Source organism: Salvelinus fontinalis, chromosome 1 (genome assembly GCF_029448725.1).
Source record: "Salvelinus fontinalis isolate EN_2023a chromosome 1, ASM2944872v1, whole genome shotgun sequence".
Taxonomy (NCBI): Eukaryota; Metazoa; Chordata; class Actinopteri; order Salmoniformes; family Salmonidae; genus Salvelinus; species Salvelinus fontinalis.
In genome coordinates, this window is record NC_074665.1 from 7,579,902 (window position 1) to 7,598,209 (window position 18,308).

The window sequence follows — 18,308 nt, forward strand, 5'->3', positions numbered from 1 at the left end:
AGGGGTATATGCAGCAGGGTGTAGGGGTATATGCAGCAGGGGTATATGCAGCAGAGGTATATGCAGTAGGCATGAAAGGTGCAGCAATATCAGTAACAGGATATGGATTCAGTTTTGTATTTTGGGTGAGAGGTGGGAGAAGAGTATCTTGTAGGAGCCTGGCTGGGACTATGACTTTGAAGGTGTGTGTGTGTGTGTTGAAAGGGACAGAGGGGTAATGGGATTAGGGGTAACGCCTTTCGCGGGCACAGGGAGAGCCACCTGACACTCGGTCTGTTGGGGACCTGGGGATTGTGGGGGACAGAGGGAGGGACGGGGTACAGGACGCGGGGGTCTAATCCGTGTCCATCTTTGGGAAGTCATTCCCAGAGCTCTGAGGATTTGGGGCTTTGGTTTCCGCTCTGCTAGCTTTGGTTAATAATGCTTTTGGTGGGATGTGAGATATGGAGAGAAAGAGGGATGAATAGAGAGAAAGGGAGGAATTCATTACCCTGTGGTGGTCTTGCAGGACAGAGTCCTAAGCCAAAAGCATGTTGTCTGAATATAGCCAGTTGTGATATGATCTATAATGTAGCCTACACCTCTAGACCCTCCCCAGAACACCTACACCTCTAGACCCTCCCCAGAACACCTACACCTCTAGACCCTCCCCAGAACACCTACACCTCTAGACCCTCCCCAGAACACATACACCTCTAAACCCTCCCCAGAACACATACACCTCTAAACCCTCCCAGAACACATACACCTCTAAACCCTCCCAGAACACATACACCTCTAGACCCTCCCAGAACACATACACCTCTAAACCCTCCCCAGAACACATACACCTCTAAACCCTCCCCAGAACACATACACCTCTAAACCCTCCCAGAACACATACACCTCTAAACCCTCCCAGAACACATACACCTCTAAACCCTCCCCAGAACACATACACCTCTAGACCCTCCCCAGAACACCTACACCTCTAGACCCTCCCCAGAACACATACACCTCTAGACCCTCCCCAGAACACATATACCTCTAAACCCTCCCCAGAACACATACACCTCTAAATCCTCCCCAGAACACATACACCTCTAAACCCTCCCCAGAACACCTACACCTCTAGACCCTCCCCAGAACACCTACACCTCTAAACCCTCCCCAGAACACCTACACCTCTAAACCCTCCCCAGAACACATACACCTTTAGACCCTCCCCAGAACACCTACACCTCTAAACCCTCCCCAGAACACCTACACCTCTAAACCCTCCCCAGAACACCTACACCTCTACACCCTCCCCAGAACACCTACACCTCTAAACCCTCCCCAGAACACGTACACCTCTAGACCCTCCCTAGAACACATACACCTCTAGACCCTCCCTAGAACACATACACCTCTAGACCCTCCCCAGAACACATACACCTCTAGACCCTCCCCAGAACACATACACCTCTACAACATCCCCAGAACACATAGTCTACTGGCTGTGTAGCCTACTTTGTAATCGCTCCATCAGGATGAACTATACTGTTCAATAGATTGGGGTCACCTAGAAATGTCTTTGTTTTTGAAAGAAAAGCACATTTTTTTGTCCATTGAAATAACATCAAATTGATCAGAAATACAGTGTAGACATTGTTAATGTTGTAAATGACTATTGTAGCTGGAAGCGGCAGATTTGTAATGGAATATCTACACAGGCGTACAGAGGCCCATTATCAGCAACCATCACTCCTGTGTTCCAATGGCACGTTGTGTTAGCTAATCCAAGTTTATGATTTTAAAAGGCTAATTAATCATTAGAAAACCCTTTTCCAATTATGTTAGCACAGCTGAAAACTGTTGTGCTGATTAAAGAAGCAAAACAACTGTTCTTTAGACGAGTTAAGTATCTGAGCTTTTCACCACAGAAAGATATGTGCTTTTCTTTCAAAGACGAGGACATGTCTCCGTGACCCCAGGCTGTTGAACGGTAGTGTATGTGGAAGTCATTCTCACCAGGGATACAGATCTAGGCTATATTTTTTGGGGGAAACATTAGATGTATATTATCTCTACCATACCTTTTATCATGCAATTGTTGTTTCCTTTGAAATGTCCCTTAAGTTGGAAAAAAAGTTTTTTTCAGGTTTTTGCGTGTGTGTTTTAACCGTGTGTGTAAAGATTGAGTCACTCTCTCCCCATCCGGCAGGTTGCGTTCTGAGTAAAAGTCAATACCCTGAGTGGTGCTGCGGTGTTTGTTCAGACGACACACTGTTATCTGTGTGTGTGTGTGTGTGTGTGTGTGTGTGTGTGTGTGTGTGTGTGTGTGTGTGTGTGTGTGTGTGTGTGTGTGTGTGTGTGTGTGTGTGTGTGTGTGTGTGTGTGTGTGTGTGTGTGTGTGTGTGTGTATGGCAGTCAACAAAGACTACGCGTTCCATTTCCATGGCTCCCACAGAACTGGATAACTGTACTGAAGACCCTGGTCAGCATGGCTGATGCAGTGTTGGGGACTGATGCTGGTATGAAGCTGTCTTGAAGACCCTGGTCAGCATGGCTGATGCAGGGAGGGCAGTGGTAGGGACTGATGCTAGTATGAAGCTGTCCTGAAGACCCTGGTCAGCATGGCTGATGCAGTGTTAGGGACTGATGCTAGTATGAAGCTGTCCTGAAGACCCTGGTCAGCATGGCTGATGCAGGGAGGGCAGTGTTAGGGACTGATGCTGGTATGAAGCTGTCTTGAAGACCCTGGTCAGCATGGCTGATGCAGTGTTAGGGACTGATGCTAGTATGAAGCTGTCTTGAAGACCCTGGTCAGCATGGCTGATGCAGGGAGGGCAGTGTTAGGGACTGATGCTAGTATACAGCTGTACTGAATACCCTGGTCACCATGGCTGATGCAGGGAGGGCAGTGATAGGGACTGATGCTGGTATGAAGCTGTCTTGAAGACCCTGGTCAGCATGGCTGATGCAGTGTTAGGGACTGATGCTAGTATGAAGCTGTCCTGAAGACCCTGGTCAGCATGGCTGATGCAGGGAGGGCAGTGTTAGGGACTGATGCTGGTATGAAGCTGTCTTGAAGACCCTGGTCAGCATGGCTGATGCAGTGTTAGGGACTGATGCTAGTATGAAGCTGTCTTGAAGACCCTGGTCAGCATGGCTGATGCAGGGAGGGCAGTGTTAGGGACTGATGCTAGTATACAGCTGTACTGAATACCCTGGTCACCATGGCTGATGCAGGGAGGGCAGTGTTAGGGACTGATGCTAGTATACAGCTGTACTGAATACCCTGGTCACCATGGCTGATGCAGGGAGGGCAGTGATAGGGACTGATGCTAGTATGAAGCTGTACTGAATACCCTGGTCACCATGGCTGATGCAGGGAGGGCAGTGTTAGGGACTGATGCTAGTATGAAGCTGTACTGAATACCCTGGTCACCATGGCTGATGCAGGGAGGGCAGTGATAGGGACTGATGCTAGTATGAAGCTGTACTGAATACCCTGGTCACCATGGCTGATGCAGGGAGGGCAGTGTTAGGGACTGATGCTAGTATGAAGCTGTACTGAATACCCTGGTCACCATGGCTGATGCAGTGTTAGGGACTGATGCTAGTATACAGCTGTACTGAATACCCTGGTCACCATGGCTGATGCAGTGTTAGGGACTGATGCTGGTATGAAGCTGCTAGGCTGGTATGTTTGTCCGTCCCCTGCAAGGTGTCGATTGGTCAATCTCACACAGGGTCAAAGGTTAGGCTGGTTCTGTGGTGTCAACGGGCTGTAGAGCCCCTGAGAATGAAACACCAGGGAGTGTGACACTAGTCTGCACTGCACACTGCTCCTAGAGCTGCTAATAGACTAGCTGCTGTGACAGCTCACCCCTCACCTCTCTGTCCCCTGAATGAAGCGCTGTAATGATGTGTGTTTGTGTAGGTGGTGAGATGTTCCGCAGTGCGCTGGGGAAGACCCTGGGCTTCGTGGGATACACCATCCAGTACGGCTGCGTCGCCCACTGTGCCTTTGAGTACATCGGAGAGTTTGTTGCGGTATGTAGGATACTTTTCCCCTCTGTTGCCATGGTCTGTGAATTCCCGAGTAACAACTTCGGTGTTAATGTCTGTGAATTTACCCACAGTGCTCTGGTCCTTCTATGGAGCCCACCATCACAAGCCACGACGTTGTCTTCTCAGAACGGTTGAGTCGCCATCTCTGCAGAATCGAGAAGTGAGTTTTAGTTTTCAATTTGTAATTCTCAGAGTTGTTAAAGCGAAACGTAGCTTACCCTAAGTGGTGTCTTTTTGCACCGTAACCCCTTGATGTTCTCCCTAATGTCTGTCAATGACATCACACCCCATGGATCCTGTCTTCTCTGCCTTCAGTGGTGATATAGTCATCGCTAAGAGTCCATTTGATCCACATATGAACATCTGTAAAAGAGTCATCGGTTTGGAGGGAGACAAAGTCTGCACCAGTGGCCCCTCGGATATCTTCAAGACCCACCAATACGTAAGTATTCATCAACAGTCAACAGTCAGGCCTCAGGACTCTCCATGTCTCTCAGCCACATGTACAGTATTCTACCTGTAGTTTACCAGGTAACAGTATTGAGAGGACATGTACAGTATTCTACCTGTAGTTTACCAGGTAACAGTATTGAGAGGACATGTACAGTATTCTACCTGTAGTTTACCAGGTAACAGTATTGAGAGCACATGTACAGTATTCTACCTGTAGTTTACCAGGTAACAGTATTGAGAGGACATGTACAGTATTCTACCTGTAGTTTACCAGGTAACAGTATTGAGAGGACATGTACAGTATTCTACCTGTAGTTTACCAGGTAACAGTATTGAGAGCACATTTACAACAACAACCTGGAGAAGAGTTTCAGACGAGGGCTTGAAATGAGCCAGTAAAGCAATACATTCTGGATGAACCATTAAGCCTTGGCAAGACACTTCATGTTGTGTTTCAGATAGTCTCTCATTTCAGTAAATCATCTTCATAAGTAGCCAAACCCCTGTGTCTTCAACTCAATCTTAGTGTGTTCTGGGTGTTTAGATTCTAGACCATGCACATCCATCTTGTGTCGTCAGTCCAAATATCATCCTTTGACAGCAACTGCATTTCCTCAGAGCCGTGGTTGTGGTGGAACCACTGTCATTGCATTCTTATTACTGCTCTCCCCGGCCACGCCGCCCTCAGCCGCCGCCCTCAGCCACCGCTCAGCCACCGCTCAGCCTGCCAATCTCTCTGAAGCCTGTTACGGTTAGTGCCAACCGAGAGGACAGGTTGATGGGTGGGCTGAGGTGTTTGTGTTGTGTGTGTGTGTGTACACACACTCTCACATGAAGAGTAGAGGTATAGGGGAATGTAACCACACACAGGATGTGCTGGTGTCATCCAGGAAATGAAAGAAACTCATTTTCCTCTGGGAACAGGTTTCATCTCTACACACAGGCAGTAAAGCTATATTGAACAGGTTACTGCAGAACAGGTTGAATCTCTACACACAGGCAGTAAAGTTATATTGAACAGGTTACTGCAGAACAGGTTGAATCTCTACACACAGGCAGTAAAGCTATATTGAAAGGTTAGTGCAGAACAGGTTGAATCTCTACACACAGGCAGTAAAGCTATATTGAACAGGTTACTGCAGAACAGGTTGAATCTCTACACACGTCTTGGTCAAAGGTCTCAGCCTACAGATGTACTCTCTTAATTGGATCACTCTGTTGTCGCAGACAATGCATACATGTTGTGTATTCAAGTTTTAAAACGTATTCTAATGTTTGTAATTCACACTTTAAAATGTCAGACTTGATTTTCCCTTACGTAAAATGTATCAACCCATACAAAAATGTCCATTCATTTTAATCCACATAATAATTCACATGTCCTGTTACTGCAGGATTATTTCCCTGCTGTGAGAAACTGGTCAAATTACGGTGGCAGATCGGTACCTCTGAAATGTGTCTCAGTGCAAGACATAGGTCAACAATGAATAAGACCAGACCAACCTCTGTAGGATTTCCCCCGTCAAAACACACACCAAAATGTCTGTCAACACAGTTGGTTGTGGTGTTAATGAAATAGAAGCCTTGTGTGACATAAGGCATCCCACCATGCACCTAGACGTTAGGCGTGTGTATTTTTGTTTGTGTGCGATACGAGAGCCTGTCCTCACCTCTTTCTTCTGACAGGCTGGCAGGTTCTTTCCTCCCACATTGATGATGAGGAGATGGACAAATTGGCTTGTCACCTCTTAGGAGTCTTTCCTACAGTATGTCTGATGCATTGTCACAACAAAGACATTTGATCCATGACATGATGGTGGGTGTCTTTGAGAGAGACAGAGGGGGAGTGAGAGAGAGAGAGAGAGCCTTCAGAGTCTAAAGCTATTCCCTCCATGTTAGACAAAACACTGTACCTCAATAATATTAGTCTAATGAGCGAAGCAGGGTGAGGCCTTAAACAGCACTGTACCTCAATCAAGTTAGCTTAATGAGCGAAGCATGGTGAGGCCAGACCAGGCTGTTGAACGGCAGACTTCACTATCCAGGTGAACTCAGCTTTCCCACCTTGACACGTCTCTGACAGGTACACATAGCCTCGCCCCCACCCCTTCAACCACCCAACCACAGAACAGGTTCCATCACTCCCTCTGAGTCCCATCACAACACAGCCGCCAGGTTGAGCTGAGATATGCCACTCAACCGCTAAACCCTAGCTGGGCGCACAGCCTGACTGGATGACTGGGCTGGCTGGAAGTGTGTTGTGGAAAGTAACAATGTCTGTTGATTATGGTTTGGTGCGCTCTCATTCTGTTCTGGTGACTCAGTGTAGGGAGTTGGGAGAGGGCATGTCAGACTCTGGGCTTAGTGTCATGGAGAAGTAGGTAAACAGTTCATAAGGAGTGTTTGCTTCTCTGCCTGTCAATCATGCAGGTGCTCATCCTTGACATCCTCCTCTCTACCTTCACTCAACACTGGTGTGTGATCCATAAATTAGTTTTCAGAGACTGCTGTGGTTATGATGGCCTGCGGTGAGCTTGCAGGTGTTTAGTCAGGGAAGAAGAGTTCCACCAACTATGATGGGGGACAGGATTTCAACATGTCTACTTCCTTCCACGACCTCCAGTATCATACCCCTAGGTAATAACAAGGATCCATTTGAACATGTCTACCTCCTTCCACGACCTCCAGTATCATACCCCTAGGTAATAACAAGGATCCATTTCAACATGTCTACCTCCTTCCACGACCTCCAGTATCATACCCCTAGGTAATAACAAGGATCCATTTCAACATGTCTACCTCCTTCCACGACCTCCAGTATCATACCCCTAGGTAATAACAAGGATCCATTTCAACATGTCTACCTCCTTCCACGACCTCCAGTATCATACCCCTAGGTAATAACAAGGATCCATTTGAACATGTCTACCTCCTTCCACGACCTCCAGTATCATACCCCTAGGTAATAACAAGGATCCATTTGAACATGTCTACCTCCTTCCACGACCTCCAGTATCATACCCCTAGGTAATAACAAGGATCCATTTGAACATGTCTACCTCCTTCCACGACCTCCAGTATCATACCCCTAGGTAATAACAAGGATCCATTTGAACATCCGGTGCAGGTAAAATGAAAGGGGAGGTTAGTTCTACCCTCTGGTTAAGTTAGGGTTCAAGAGGAGAACGTCAGGGATATCCGTTTCTACAAATGATCTCATTCATAATGAAGTGTACGTTTCTGACATGTGTTAACCTGCAAGGTGATGTGTAAACCCTCTGTCTTTCACCACTTCATAATATACTGGAATAATAAAATATGTCATTTAGCAGACGCTTTTATCCAAAGCAGCTGACAGTCATGCATGCATTTAACGTATGGGTGTCCCAGGGAATCGAACTCACAACCCTGGCTATGCCATCACCATGCTCTACCAACTGAGCCATACATGGCAGATCAACTAACAGGCCTTTTAAAAATAACCAATGAATTACCAGTTCATTAGTGGTGAATAAATCTAACTCTAGATTTCAGAGGAGTTACTTTGCGATGCCCTGTATGTGGCTGGAGACTCCGTGTGGAATGTTCTCTACAGGGTCATTGGTTTGATGCTCCGAATCAATCAGAGCTTTAGTGTTTGTGTGTCTGTGTATTTGTTGATCACTCTTGATTGACCCGCAACAGGTTGATCTAAATTGATTGACCTTGTTAGTAGTGGACAGAATAGAGTCTAGATCCTGAATAGAGTTGACCTATACCTTGATGTTGGATTAGTTAGGTAGTTCCTTCACTCCGTGGGCCCTAAACTTTGACCACCACTAATGTATCCTACCTAGTATTGAAGTGTTTGCTAAACTCTGAGGCAGTGTAATGGACTCAGATTAGACCTTCTGCTAGTCTAAAAAGCACTTTCAATAACAACATTGTCATGTGTTTCTATGGAGACTTGAACCTGCTTTGAACCCAGAAGTAGTCTGAACCTGTGTTCAAGCAGCCGCCCCTTTTGTGTCTCCTAAAACATAAATGAGTGTGCCTACCGACAGGGTCGTGTTCATGATATCACACCCCTGACCTTTCTGAGCAGGACAAAGGCAGTGAGTCAGTCTAAGATGGAGGCTGAGGCTGGAGCATAGCAGGGGCTTATGGTCCAGCAGATGACAAATGGCGCCGGCGTTCCTCTCTGGTCCCCGTGTGCTTGGGAGCGACCATATGTTGCCATGCTACTGAGGGGTAATGGTGGGAAGGCAGCAGGCTGACATATGCTTCTCAGATGACTCCTTTAATGACATTCGTTTGTGTCGTCGTTGTTCTCGGGGGCCGAGTTGTTTACCTCGTGTTAGGTCAATATGTCACTGCATCACGATTAGTGTCAGCTCATCTGGCTCATCTATGGAATATGAAACGCAACACAATGCATAGGTTAATACTGCATAATGATTCTGGATGTTGGGACGATTGCGATACGATGGACGCGCACAATTGGAATCAAGACATCAGTGTTTGCGTCCCCCCCCCCCCACCGTCTGTTATGATAATATTCATCTGATTTCATCTCCCTCTCCTTTTCTCCCCAAGACTTTGTTCATTAAAAAGTTAGGCAACACAAACATAGTTGCAGATTGTGATGCCCATTATGACAATATAATGTGTTGTTGATCCTGTCTTCACATATAGGAGGGACGAGGAACTTAATTAGGGCCTTGACAATATTACTCTAGTAAAGTGATGAGATTAATCATAATTGGTGTCACTGTGGATTAGCGCTCGCTCCGATTGGCCGCCCCACTGGCAGCTTGGGCCTCACTAGTGGAGACCCGTGGATGATTCTGACTGAAAAGCTTCAGCCTTGGCCCCTCTCTCTCTCCCCCTCTATCTCCCTTGGTAAGAGGGGGTTAGATCTCAGCCAACAGCCTAATGGCCCCTTTTGAAGTCCCACTAAATCCCCCTGACCCTTCCCCGTTACCCATGACCCCTTGCTCCTATGACCGTCCGGGGTTAAAGGAGGACAGACCAGGGGTTGACGTTAAGTTGGGGTGAGGGATGGTAGGGGGGATGTTCAGTTGGGTGAGGGAAGGTAGGGGGATGTTCAGTTGGGTGAGGGAAGGTAAGGGGGGATGTTCAGTTGGTTGAGGGAAGGTAAGGGGGGATGTTCAGTTGGGTGAGGGATGGTAGGGGGGGATAATCAGTTGGGTGAGGGAAGGTAGGGGGGATGTTCAGTTGGTTGAGGGAAGGTATGGGGGATGTTCAGTTGGTTGAGGGATGGTAGGGGGGGATATTCAGTTGGGTGAGGGATGGTAGGGGGGGATGTTCAGTTGGTTGAGGGAAGGTAGGGGGGATAATCAGTTGGTTGAGGGAAGGTAGGGGGGATGTTCAGTTGGTTGTGCGATGGTAGGGGGGGATAATCAGTTGGGTGAGGGAAGGTAGGGGGGGGGATATTCAGTTGGGTGAGGGATGGTAGGGGGGGATGTTCAATTGGTTGAGGGAAGGTAGGGGGGATAATCAGTTGGTTGAGGGAAGGTAGGGGGGATGTTCAGTTGGTTGAGGGAAGGTAAGGGGGGATGTTCAGTTGGGTGATGGAAGGTAAGGGGGGATGTTCAGTTGGGTGAGGGAAGGTAAGGGGGGGATGTTCAGTTGGGGTGAGGGATGGTAGGGGGGATATTCAGCTGGGTGAGGGAAGGTAGGGGGGATATTCAGTTGGGTGAGGGATGGTAGGGGGGGGATGTTCAGTTGGGTGAGGGATGGTAGGGGGGTATGTTCAGTTGGGTGAGGGAAGGTAGGGGGGGATATTCAGTTGGGTGAGGGATGGTAGGGGGGATGTTCAGTTGGGTGAGGGAAGGTAAGGGGGGATGTTCAGTTGGGTGAGGGATGGTAGGGGGGATGTTTAGTTGGGTGAGGGAAGGTAGGGGGGGATATTCAGTTGGGTGAGGGAAGGTAAGGGGGGATGTTTAGTTGGGCGAGGGAAGGTAGGGGGGGATGTTCAGTTGGGTGAGGGAAGGTAGGGGGGGATGTTCAGTTGGGTGAGGGAAGGTAGGGGGTGAGGGAAGGTAGGGGGGATGTGAGGCGGCTGATGTGGGCTCTCTTTACATAATGGTGGGTGGAGGGTGCTAGCGCTGTAGTGTCTCACTCCTTCATGTAAACAAAGTTTAAAAGCTAGGTCAGGGAATGGTGTTGTTTACAGTATAACTGGCTGTTGCAGTCGTTGTGGAACAAATTCAATATTTCCTATCGTTGTGTTTTTTTCCCTGTGTCATCGTGGGTGTGTGTCTTGCTGTGGGTGTGTGTCTTGCTGTGGGTGTGTGTCTTGCTGTGGGTGTGTGTCTTGCCGTGGGTGTGTGTCTTGCCGTGGGTGTGTGTCTTGCCGTGGGTGTGTGTCTTGCCGTGGGTGTGTGTCTTGCCGTGGGTGTGTGTCTTGCCGTGGGTGTGTGTCTTGCCGTGGGTGTGTGTCTTGCCGTGGGTGTGTGTCTTGCCGTGGGTGTGTGTCTTGCCGTGGGTGTGTGTCTTGCCGTGGGTGTGTGTCTTGCCGTGGGTGTGTGTCTAGGTTCCAAAAGGGCACGTGTGGCTGGAAGGGGATAATCTTAGGAATTCCACAGACTCCAGGAGCTACGGCCCAGTTCCCTATGCTCTGATTCGAGGCCGTGTCTGCTTAAAGGTAAGGAGGGGAACATCGCCCGACCCATCTCACATTAATTTGAAGCTTTAGAGTTAGTATAATGGTCTGTATAAAGAGTTAGTTTAATGGTCTGGTCTGTATAAAGAGTTAGTTTAATGGTCTGGTCTGTATAAAGAATTAGTTTAAGGCTGCAAGCCCGAGGTCGGTACACTTATGACAACAGCCAGCTCAAGTGCAGGGCGCGAAATTCAAAATATATATTTTTTAAATATTTAACTTTCACACATTAACAAGTCCAATACAGCAAATGAAAGGTACACATCTTGTGAATCCAGCACGTATATTTATGTTAGCTCACCACCAAATACAAAAAAAGGACAGACATTTTTCACAGCACAGGTAGCATGCACAAAGAAAACCTAACTAACCAAGAACCAACCAAACTAACCAACAAACAACTTCATCAGATGACAGTCTTATAACATGTTATATAATAAATCTATGTTTTGTTCTAAAAATGTGAATATTTCAGGTATAAATCATAGTTTACATTGCAGCTACAATCAGAAATTGCACCGAAAGCAGCCATAATAATTACAGACACCAACGTCAAATACCTAATTATTCATCATAAAACATTTCTGAAAAATACATAGTGTACAGCAAATGAAAGACAGGCATCTTGTGATTCCAGCCAATATTTCCGATTTATTAAGTGTTTTACAGCGAAAACACAATATAGCGTTATATTAGCTTACCACAATAGCCAGAAAGACAAGCCATTCCCCAGCAGTAAAAGTTAGCGATCGTAACAAACCAGTAACAGATATATATTTTTTGACTAACCTTGATATTCTTTATCAGATGACAGTCCTATAATATCAGGTTATACATACACTTATGTTTTGTTCGAAAATATGCATATTTAGAGCTGAAATCAGTGGTTATACATGTTGCTATCTTAGCTACTTTTTCCACAACGTCTAAACAGCAACAATATTTTTCTGACACTTTTTCTGACACACATATTCTGACCAAATAGCTATTCATAAACATAACTAAAAAATACATGTTGTATAGGAAATGATAGATCCATTAGTTCTTAATGAAATCGCAGTGTTAGAATTCTAAAAAATAACTTCATTACGACATCCAGCTTCGGTATATCTAGAGTACCCCAAAGTTGGGCGCCGGCGACTAGTTCACATGCATGACAGATATATGAAATAGCATCATAAAATGTTTCTTACTTTTGGTGATCTTCCATCAGAATGTTGGACAAGGTGTCCTTTGTCAAGAACAATCGTTGTTTGGATTTAGAACTTTCATTTTCCCTCTTGAATTAGCAAGCACACTAGCCAAGTGGCTCAAAGCTCTCCATGTCAACAAACGGAAGAGAACGGAACACGGCAAAACTCCCGAAAAATGTTCAATAATCTGATGAAACTATATTGAAAAAACATACTTTACGATGATATGGTCACATGTATCAAATAAAATCAAAGCCGGAGATATTAGTCGCCTATGACGGCAGCTAAACAGAAGGCAAATCCAAGTACCCCTTCGCGCTCTCCAGAAAACAGGAAATGGGCGGACACGTCATACAAAGAGCTTGTATTCCACTTCAGACCAAGATAAACACTAAATTTCTTCTCTCACCACCTCTTGACATCCAGGGGAAGGTGTATGAAGTGCACGTATACTAATACGTATCATGCCCATGTATAGGCAGGAAGTAGAACAGAGTCTCGATTTCAGACTTTCCACTTCCTGGTCAGGAAGTTTGTGCCAAATGAGTTCTGTTTGACTCACAGATATAATTCAAACGGTTTTAGAAACTAGAGAGTGTTTTCTATCCAATAGTAATAATAATATGCATATTGTACGAGCCGTTTGAAATGGGCACCTTTTATCAGAGCTACTCAATACTGCCCCTGCAGCCATAAAAAGTTAATGGTCTGGTCTGTATAAAGAGTTAGTTTAATGGTCTGGTCTGTATAAAGAGTTAGTTTAATGGTCTGGTCTGTATAAAGAGTTAGTAGAATGGTCTGTATAAAGAGTTAGTATAATGGTCTGTATAAAGAGTTAGTATAATGGTCTGGTCTGTATAAAGAATTAGTTTAATGGTCTGGTCTGTATAAAGAGTTAGTTTAATGGTCTGGTCTGTATAAAGAGTTAGTTTAATGGACTGGTCTGCATAAAGAGTTAGTATAATGGTCTGTATAAAGAGTTAGTAGAATGGTCTGTATAAAGAGTTAGTTTAATGGTCTGGTCTGTATAAAGAGTTAGTAGAATGGTCTGTATAAAGAGTTAGTATAATGGTCTGTATAAAGAGTTAGTTTAATGGTCTGGTCTGTGTAAAGAGTTTGTATAATGGTCTGTATAAAGAGTTAGTAGAATGGTCTGTATAAAGAGTTAGTAGAATGGTCTGGTCTGTATAAAGTGTTAGTAGAATGGTCTGGTCTGTATAAAGAGTTAGTAGAATGGTCTGTATAAAGAGTTAGTATAATGGTCTGTATAAAGAGTTAGTATAATGGTCTGTATAAAGAGTTAGTAGAATGGTCTGTATAAAGAGTTAGTAGAATGGTCTGGTCTGTATAAAGAGTTAGTTTAATGGTCTGTATAAAGAGTTAGTATAATGGTCTGTATAAAGAGTTAGCATAATGGTCTGTATAAAGAGTTAGTTTAATGGTCTGGTCTGTGTAAAGAGTTTGTATAATGGTCTGTATAAAGAGTTAGTAGAATGGTCTGTATAAAGAGTTAGTAGAATGGTCTGGTCTGTATAAAGTGTTAGTAGAATGGTCTGGTCTGTATAAAGAGTTAGTAGAATGGTCTGTATAAAGAGTTAGTAGAATGGTCTGTATAAAGAGTTAGTAGAATGGTCTGTATAAAGAGTTAGTAGAATGGTCTGGTCTGTATAAAGTGTTAGTAGAATGGTCTGGTCTGTATAAAGAGTTAGTAGAATGGTCTGTATAAAGAGTTAGTAGAATGGTCTGTATAAAGAGTTAGTAGAATGGTCTGTATAAAGAGTTAGTAGAATGGTCTGTATAAAGAGTTAGTAGAATGGTCTGGTCTGTATAAAGTGTTAGTAGAATGGTCTGGTCTGTATAAAGAGTTAGTAGAATGGTCTGTATAAAGAGTTAGTATAATGGTCTGTATAAAGAGTTAGTATAATGGTCTGTATAAAGAGTTAGTAGAATGGTCTGTATAAAGAGTTAGTAGAATGGTCTGGTCTGTATAAAGAGTTAGTTTAATGGTCTGTATAAAGAGTTAGTATAATGGTCTGTATAAAGAGTTAGCATAATGGTCTGTATAAAGAGTTAGTTTAATGGTCTGGTCTGTGTAAAGAGTTTGTATAATGGTCTGTATAAAGAGTTAGTAGAATGGTCTGTATAAAGAGTTAGTAGAATGGTCTGGTCTGTATAAAGTGTTAGTAGAATGGTCTGGTCTGTATAAAGAGTTAGTAGAATGGTCTGTATAAAGAGTTAGTAGAATGGTCTGTATAAAGAGTTAGTAGAATGGTCTGTATAAAGAGTTAGTAGAATGGTCTGGTCTGTATAAAGTGTTAGTAGAATGGTCTGGTCTGTATAAAGAGTTAGTAGAATGGTCTGTATAAAGAGTTAGTAGAATGGTCTGTATAAAGAGTTAGTAGAATGGTCTGTATAAAGAGTTAGTAGAATGGTCTGTATAAAGAGTTAGTAGAATGGTCTGGTCTGTATAAAGTGTTAGTAGAATGGTCTGGTCTGTATAAAGAGTTAGTAGAATGGTCTGTATAAAGAGTTAGTAGAATGGTCTGTATAAAGAGTTAGTAGAATGGTCTGTATAAAGAGTTCGTTTAATGGTCTGTATAAAGAGTTAGTTTAATGGTCTGGTCTGTATAAAGAGTTAGTTTAATGGTCTGGTCTGTATAAAGAGTTAGTATAATGGTCTGTATAAAGAGTTAGTAGAATGGTCTGTATAAAGAGTTAGTAGAATGGTCTGGTCTGCATAAAGAGTTAGTAGAATGGTCTGTATAAAGAGTTAGTAGAATGGTCTGTATAAAAAGTTAGTAGAATGGTCTGTGTAAAGAGTTAGTAGAATGGTCTGTATAAAGAGTTAGTAGAATGGTCTGGTCTGTATAATGAGTTGGTAGAATGGTCTGGTCTGTATAAAGAGAAATCTGTGCCACTTTTACGATATCACAGCCTCCTTTTGGCCCATGGCCATGATGAAATATGAAATGCCTTGCACTGAAATTGATTGTAGGTTTACTGGTGCTTTGCCTGGATTCAAAATATTCCTTATTCCCCATTCTGTGGCAAGTTGAGTAAATGCAAATACTCAAACAAGTTGGAAGTTCAAGGCAGATCTGTTTCGTAGACCAAGGCCTGGGCAACCTATTGTCTAGCTGTCCATTCTGCTGTGTTGTCATGTCACTGGATGTCATAGCAACCATGACCCTGGAAACAGGTCAGCCAACCTGACCTGACGACAGTTTTATGAAGTCGCATACATCATTAAAATCCACGTTACCAAGCGTATCCAGGAAGTGAGGATGTTGGAATAGTCATGATAAACACATGATGTAATGGATAAATGTTGTTTGTTCTTCTTTTATGAGAGCCCTATTACCCTTTTAACCCAACGTCTTCTGTCTTCTCCTTCTCCTTTGTTTGTTTTGCTGTTTTTCTCTTTCCAGCTCTGGCCTCTACATCATGTTGGTGCCCTCAACCAAAGTCCCACAGGACGAGTCGTAAAAAGGAGTGACTGAGTCTACTGATCTGTGTACATGCATCATTTTGTCATATTTTCCAATTAAAGGCATATTTATCATGAAGAATTTTGTCCCTCTCAATTTGACTGACAATTTTTGAGTTCATTTGGGTTGAATTGTAGGGTATTTTTGAGTCAAATGTGAAAATCCATGGATAGTTGATCTGCAGGTTGATAACGTACCAGGCATAGTACTCTGGGGGTTCCAGTGTGTTGGCAGGAGCAGCACCCTGCTCTGTAGGAACAGCATCATGTGAGGAGGGAGTTAAACTGTTCCTCTCTGGAGCTGCTAGTGGTAGAGGAGGGGAGGAGCAGCACCCTGCTCTGTAGGAACAGCATCATGTGAGGAGGGAGTTAAACTGTTCCTCTCTGGAGCTGCTAGTGGTAGAGGAGGGGAGGAGCAGCACCCTGCTCTGTAGGAACAGCATCATGTGAGGAGGGAGTTAAACTGTTCCTCTCTGGAGCTGCTAGTGGTAGAGGAGGGGAGGAGCAGCACCCTGCTCTGTAGGAACAGCATCATGTGAGGAGGGAGTTAAACTGTTCCTCTCTGGAGCTGCTAGTGGTAGAGGAGGGGAGGAGCAGCACCCTGCTCTGTAGGAACAGCATCATGTGAGGAGGGAGTTAAACTGTTCCTCTCTGGAGCTGCTAGTGGTAGAGGAGGGGAGGAGCAGCACCCTGCTCTGTAGGAACAGCATCATGTGAGGAGGGAGTTAAACTGTTCCTCTCTGGAGCTGCTAGTGGTAGAGGAGGGGAGGAGCAGCACCCTGCTCTGTAGGAACAGCATCACGTGAGGAGGGAGTTAAACTGTTCCTCTCTGGAGCTGCTAGTGGTAGAGGAGGGGAGGAGCAGCACCCTGCTCTGTAGGAACAGCATCATGTGAGGAGGGAGTTAAACTGTTCCTCTCTGGAGCTGCTAGTGGTAGAGGAGGGGAGGAGAAGGAGAGAGTTGTTGCTCTCACACTCTACTTTGGTATGATTTTGGACTAAATTAATTTCTTGGGATGACAGAAGAAATCCCCTCTGACCCAGCTAACTCAACAGATTACAGTGAATAGGTGAAATCCAGCATCCTGAAGTATTCATTTAAATCAGTTGAATTGTCCTGAAATTGACGTCTTCTGTCACTGTAGATGTGAGATGCCTACTTTTAGAATCTCTACATGTATAATTGACTGGCCCACAATGCAGGGCGTGCTGTATGTATCATTCCTGACAGACATGGAAAAAGGGCATCAAGAGGGATCAAAGAAGCTCAACATCTACAAAAGGATACAAAAAAAGTGTTATTCATTTCAGGTTTACCTTTTCTCACTGTTGTGGTAAAACAAAAGCTTTTCTTGGCGATTAATATTTCATTGGGCCAACAAGGCAATTGGACAAATGTTAACATTTCCCATTTAGCCATTCAATATTTATAAGCACTTAGTAAGGCAAAGCTCACAGCTGAGTAGTTAGTGTATACACTCTACACTACTATTCTATTGAGGTGGGGAGGAAGAGGGATGTTTGGAGTTTTGGGAACGCTTTGCAATCTGTGTGACAAGTTTTCAGGGTCAACTGCAAATACACTAAATATCTTTAATATCAAACGTATAACATGTCCAGTCCACCAGCACAAAGTGGGCTCCGTCAGCCGCTGAAAATATGACTGCATTTGGAAAGTACTCAGATCCCTTCACCCTCCCACATTTTGTTACGTTACGGCCTCGTTCAAAAAATGGATTAAATTGTTGTTTTTCCTCCTCAATAACAGGTTTTTAGAAATGTTTGCAAATGTATTAAAAATACATATCACATTTATGTAAGTTTTCAGACCATTTACTCAGTACCTTGTTGAAGCACCTTTGGCAGCGCTTACAGCAGAGTCTTCTTGGGTATGACGCTACAAGCTTGGCACACCTGTATATGGGGAGTTTCTCCCATTCTTCTCTGCAGATCCTCTCAAGCTCTGTCAGGTTGGATGGTGAGCGTCACTACACAGCTATTTTCAGGTCTCTCCAGAGATGTCCGATCGGGTTCAAGTCCAGGCTCTGGCTGGGCCACTCAAGGACATTCAGAGATTTGTCCCAAAGCCACTCCTGCTTTGTATTGGCTGTATATTTAGGGCTGTTGCCCTGTTGGAAGGTGAACCTTCACCCCAGTGAAGTCCTGAGCGCTCTGGAGCAGGTTTTCATCAAGGATCTCTCTGTACTTTGCTCCGTTCATCTTTCCCTCGATCCTGGCTAGTCTCCCAGTCCCTGCCACTGAAAAACATCCCCACAGCATGATGCTACAGCACTGTCAAGTGTGGGACCTTATATAGACAGATGTGTGCCTTTCCAAATCCCGTCTAATCAATTGAATTTACCACAGGTGGACTCCAATCAAGTTGTAGAAACCAATGGAAACAGGATGCACCTGAGCTCAGTTTTGAGTCTCATAGCAAAGGGTCTGAATACTTATGGAAATAAGGTATG

At 44.6% G+C, this 18,308-nt stretch overlaps 1 protein-coding gene across 1 annotated transcript in view; it reads left to right on the forward strand.

Annotated features, from left to right (window-relative positions):
• The window catches only part of immp1l (inner mitochondrial membrane peptidase subunit 1), a 27,406-nt gene extending 11,486 nt beyond the window's left edge, over positions 1-15,920 (forward strand). The window contains exons 2-6 of the mRNA XM_055863968.1: positions 3,908-4,020; positions 4,110-4,198; positions 4,354-4,480; positions 11,030-11,140; positions 15,780-15,920. Of these exons, the coding sequence (XP_055719943.1) occupies positions 3,908-4,020; positions 4,110-4,198; positions 4,354-4,480; positions 11,030-11,140; positions 15,780-15,851 (512 nt within the window). The 3' untranslated portion in view covers positions 15,852-15,920. The remainder of the gene's footprint in view (positions 1-3,907; positions 4,021-4,109; positions 4,199-4,353; positions 4,481-11,029; positions 11,141-15,779) is intronic.
• The last annotated feature ends 2,388 nt before the right edge of the window (positions 15,921-18,308 follow it).